General features: G+C 43.8%; 1 protein-coding gene across 1 annotated transcript in view; it reads left to right on the top strand.

The window, feature by feature from the left end:
- DDOST (dolichyl-diphosphooligosaccharide--protein glycosyltransferase non-catalytic subunit) overlaps nt 1–5,210 on the top strand; it is a 14,137-nt gene extending 8,927 nt beyond the window's left edge. The window contains exons 6-11 of the mRNA XM_075906339.2: nt 1,224–1,317; nt 2,315–2,463; nt 2,913–3,060; nt 3,629–3,749; nt 4,099–4,205; nt 4,741–5,210. Of these exons, the coding sequence (XP_075762454.2) occupies nt 1,224–1,317; nt 2,315–2,463; nt 2,913–3,060; nt 3,629–3,749; nt 4,099–4,205; nt 4,741–4,890 (769 nt within the window). The 3' untranslated portion in view covers nt 4,891–5,210. The remainder of the gene's footprint in view (nt 1–1,223; nt 1,318–2,314; nt 2,464–2,912; nt 3,061–3,628; nt 3,750–4,098; nt 4,206–4,740) is intronic.
- The last annotated feature ends 214 nt before the right edge of the window (nt 5,211–5,424 follow it).

The following is a 5,424-nucleotide window of genomic DNA, read 5'->3' as shown; positions in this document are numbered from 1 at the left end:
AATTCTGCGCCTCTCAGGCCGCCGCGTGAGAGCAAGTGGCTCAAGCGACCATTTGGGCTCCGTGCTTCCCATGCAGCATGGGGAGTGTGGTGCCCAAACGACTGTTTGGGCTCCATAGTCCCCCGAATGAGAGGCAGGAGGGGGAGGAGAAGAGGCAGGAGGCGAGCTGAGGAGAGAGAGACAGGGAACGAGAGACCAGGGGCTCAGGAGAGAAGACGGACGTGGAAGAGACCTGAAAATCCTGTCTTACGACCGGCTAATTGGCTAGTATAGTCATGTTTGTTTAAACTGTTCTATTGGCCTTTAAAGCATAGAAACACTTCAAGTTTTGTAAAATTGTGTTCTTAAACGTCCATCTCTGATGTGATGGCACTTTAAATATCTGAATAGTTATGCTATTTTAAAGTCAACTGTTGATACAAAATTAACATTTTACCTTTTTGAATTCAATGTGTTTTTGCCACTAACTTCAGGGAGAGATGAGTCGGTCCTATGGTTCTCAACTTCTGTGAATTTCATATTGGTTAGACTTTAGTGTGAATTAAATTCAGCTTAGTCTCCTTGGGCAGGTACCTTCAGGTGTGACCAGCTTTGGGTGTCTTCCTTGTACTTTAACAAGAGACAGGACTGTGTAGCACTTTAAAGACTAACAAGATGGCTTATTAGGTGATGAGCTTTCGTGGGTCAGATCCACTTCCTCGAATCAATTTGTGGAAGAAAACTGGCACAACCATATATACCAAAGCTTCTCATAACATAAGGTCATGCATATTGCTTCAAAGAGACTTTAACTCCATACTTCGAGAAGCTTCAGAATTGTCATTCATGCTTAAATTTGACACTTTATGTATGGGTCTAAACAAAGACCCTAATTATTTCACCCATTACAAAGATAGCTTCCCCAATTATCACCCCTACTGTCATTACCTCACAGACACTACCTTCCCCCCTCACCCCCACTCTGTTCTAAAATTTGATTTGTCAATTTCACATGCATTCATTTTTTTGACTGTATCACTTTGGTATATATGGTTGTGCCAGTTTTCTTCCACAAATTGATCTGAGGAAGTGAGTCTGGCCCACGAAAGCTCATCACCTAATAAACCATCTTGTTAGTCTTTAAAGTGCTACACAGTCCTGTCTCTTGTTTCAGCTACACCAGACTAACACGGCTGCATCTCTATCACTATTCCTTGTATTTGATTCTCTTTCTCTCACCACAGGATGGTAGCTGATCCTGATAACCCTCTGGTACTAGATATCTTGACTGGCTCCTCTACATCTTATTCCTTCTTCCCAGATAAACCCATTTCGCAGGTATGCTAAATTTTCTTTGTCCTTTTTTTTTTTAAATCTTGTGGAATTAATTGCTGCTTGGCAGTTTAAGAATGGATCAAGAGACTTAAAACAATTATCTTTTTATAATCTGTGCCAAATCCTTATGGGTTTTTTTTTTTAAAGCTTCGGTTCATATTCTTAGTACTATATATTTTTTAATATAGAAATCTATCTTCCCTGTAGTTTGTAGGTAGGAGAGGATTGGCCTTTCTCCCAAGACCTGTGAGAGCGAGGGATTGTTTTCCAGGATAGGTTGTAGATTCAGTGATGTGCTAGAGGGATTTAAGCTGAGAGGCTGTAGGTGATGACTAGCGGCGTTCTGTTGTTGGGCCTGTCTTGAAAAAGCAGATTCCTGGGTACGTGTCTGGCTCTGTCAGTCTGTTTCTTCACTTCCCCAGGTGGGTATTTAAGTTTTAAGATTCATGATACTGTATATATGTTTGTTAGTGTCTAAGGTGCCACAGGACCACTTGTCGTTTTTTCAGGCTTACTGCGTGTAGGGATGTAAGCGTCTAGTTGACTATCCGATCAGCATAAGCTGGCTGACAGAGACAGCAAGGTGGAGGAGCAGGAGCCAGTGCTGGGGAGAGCTGTCTTACAAGCTGGTTCCCCTCAGCACTGTCTCTGGAGGAGGCAGGGAAGGCAGGGGACTGGGCAAAAGCTGGGAATCAGGTGTCCCAACTCTTGCCTGGCTCTTAAGACATTTAAAAGGCAGAGATGCACCAGGGTTAGCTCCTGGGGCTGAGAGCCAACCCCACTGCAGCTCTGCAGTTTCCCCCCCTTATCCACTAATCAACTAGGGAGCTGAACTGGATGATCTCCTGAGGTTCAGCCCTAGGATGCTATGAAACACAATGTAGCATCCTAACTGTGTGTGTTGTCTGTAGAGTACCCAGCCCATCTGTTGAGGCCTCAAGATGCTATTATCATACAAATCCTTAGTACTGGTTTAAATCTGCTTTTTGTCCTATTTCAGTACCCTCATGCTGTTGGGAAGAATACCCTTTTGATTGCTGGTCTCCAGGCCAGAAACAATGCCCGTGTCGTTTTCAGCGGCTCTTTGGATTTCTTCAGTGATGCTTTCTTCAACTCCGCTGTGCAGAAAGCTACACCTGGCTCTCAAAGGTGCACTAGCTTAACATAGTGTTATGTAGGCAGGGCAGACCATTCAGGTTTTTCTACCTTTTTTGGTCCACGATTCTCTGGAAGGTGACAGAACTAATTGTGTTGAAGACAACTGATGGGAGTATACGGATTACTATTGTATAGCTAGCTAGCCCTGCTACAGTAAAATCTACACTCACTAGATTATGATGTTAAAGAAAATGGATGTTTCTTTAAGTGCAGCGCAAATTGCCAAGCTTGCTAATCCATATAGCTGTCTCCAATATGGATATCTTGATCTTAGTTTTCCAGAAAGACCCTATGTGATCATTTTAAATGGGTACTGACTTTCTGATATGGCACTTAGAAACTTTGTAGGATTCCTGATTTAAAAACACGTTTGGTCCTATGAATGCCCCCCGATGTAGTGTCTCATGATGCTTCTGTTCTCAACCTCTCCCCATCTCTAGGTACTCTCAGACTGGTAACTATGAGCTTGCTGTTGCCTTGTCCCGCTGGGTATTCAAAGAAGAGGGTGTACTGCGGGTTGGAGAGGTATCTCACCATCGTGTTGGGGAGACGTCCCCACCTAATGCCTACACTGTCACCGACCTTGTCGTAAGTCTGACTGTAGACAGATGAGTTAAATAGACATGTGCAGAGAGAATATACTCTTGTTTATTGGGCTACAAGTGTTGTGAAAGCAGATTTATCTCCTTTTCTGGTTGGAAAGAAGATGGCTGGCACCCAGGACCTCAGCCTTCCAATATGGCTAGTCTTACAATAAGTACAAGGCCTTTTTCTGTAACCATACACTGGGGTGGGGGAATCACAGGATTACTACGCTCACTGCTGCACGTCACAGCTGCAGTGCTTCCTACAGCTGAGGGAGGTAGCTGGAGCTGTGTCTGGTCTGCTACTCTCCCCCAGTGCCCCAAGTGACCATGCAGGGGGAGAAGAAATCCCATGCCTCCCCTATCCCACAGACTAGCAGCTTCAGCCCAATGAATGGTAGAAGACCCCAGCTGGGATGCTGCCCGCCCTGTCTGTCCCCTCCAATAGCTGTGTTTCACATGGGGGGGCTGATTTCACAGTCCTTGATGTGTTTTTTCACAGCTGTGAATTTGGTAGGCCTTACTCATGGTCCTCTTATGCCTCTAATGCAGCGTGTATTTGTATGTTACAGGAGTACAGCATTGTGATTGAAAAGCTCTCTGATGGGAAGTGGATCCCCTTTGATGGAGATGATATTCAGCTGGAATTTGTCCGCATTGATCCATTTGTAAGGACTTTTCTGAAAAAAAAAGGTACGTTTCCAATCTCCTATTGGACAGTTAATTTTTCCTGCACAGGGCTTTGTTCACAATAACACAAAACTAGGTGTTGACTTCTCCTCTTCCCACCACTGAAACTCACCTTGCTCCTACGTACTGACTTGGAATGCTAATCCCTGTGGAAAGCATGCTGTTCAGAGGGAATGTGCCGTCACACAGCTCTCCAATGGAGTGGCTTTGGGTTCCAGAGCCTAGTCGAATTGGACAAGGTGGGTTTGGGGAGAGAAAGAGCTGTGACACATGGGAGAAGGTGAGGATCTTAACACGTAATGCTCCTGTTCTGTTTATTGTATAATTTTTAATGGTGGTGCCTTTCTCCTAGGTGGCAGATATAGTGTGCAGTTCAAACTGCCGGATGTATATGGAGTGTTTCAGTTTAAAGTGGATTACAACAGGCTGGGATACACTCATCTGTACTCCTCTACCCAGGTAAGTAGTGTGACTTACATTTCCTACCACACAGGCAGAATGTAAGAGCACTGGTTAAGATTTCAAGTCAGGTACTCAAGCTTTGCAAATGTTTGAGTTGCTAGCACCTGATTCTTGGTGACCAGCCTTCCTTTGTGTGTGAAATGGGAGACAGACTAAGAGCTTTCAAATCTATCTTCAGTAATATTCAAGAAGGCCTGGAAATAAGCCTTTGTAGAGGTGGATTTTTTTAAATACTTAAACACATTCTTGTTTGAAGGCAGTGCTGGACACTTGCCAAGGCTGCCTGTAGTGAGGGTTAAGGTTTGCCAACATATTGAGGATTTGGAGCTTAAAAAAAATGGGATTGATCACATCCTATTGTTTATAAAGCACTTCTAGGAGCGCCGTACATTTATCTTTCCAGTAATCTGGTTCTATAGTTATCTGAGTAGGGCATTGGCCAAATGGGAGTGTAAGTTAAATAGAGCTGAGATACTCCAGCCACATACACTTGGCTCCTGTGACCCAGCTCTTGTGTTCTCTTCTCTCCTAGGTGTCTGTACGACCCCTCCAACACACACAGTATGAGCGTTTTATCCCCTCAGCATATCCATATTATGCCAGTGCCTTCTCCATGATGATAGGCCTCTTCATGTTCAGCATAGTCTTCTTGCACATGAAAGAGAAGGAGAAATCTGACTGAGATCTCAGCAGGAAGAAGATTCTTCATCACATGTTGAAATTGGCAGCACTCGGGGCACAGATTATAAATATTTTGAGGACTGGAATCCTCTGCTGGTAGAAGTCAGATGAGTTGTAGGGGTTTTAAGACTAGAGTGGGAGACAAATTGAAAACTTGTGTCTAAGAAGCAGCCGCTGATGAACAGGAGACCAAAATAGACAGCAGTACAATGGCAATTCCGATATTGGTGTTTCATGGGGGAGAGAAAATCAGAACAATTTTTATTATTTCCATTCCTCATCAGAGAGGCTCTTTTCCAGAATAAAGATTTGTTCCTCTCACCTTCTGCTGAAGAGACTGATTTTTTTTTTTTGTCATGTGAGGCTTTCTAGGACTTCTCTACACAGAGGTAAAGTCAAATTTATTAAGGACAGGTTTTTTTTTTAGCACCCAACTTTGTAAAGTCGAAGGTACGTGTCCCCACTACGTACAAGAGTTTGATGCAGTGCATCCCCAATAGGATGGTTACCATTGACTTTGATAGTGATGCACTGT

This window comes from Pelodiscus sinensis, chromosome 24 (assembly GCF_052426305.1).
Source record: "Pelodiscus sinensis isolate ZL-2025 chromosome 24, ASM5242630v1, whole genome shotgun sequence".
NCBI classification, from domain to species: Eukaryota; Metazoa; Chordata; order Testudines; family Trionychidae; genus Pelodiscus; species Pelodiscus sinensis.
Note: the sequence above shows the minus strand (reverse complement) of the source record. Positions and strands in the feature narration are given on the sequence as shown.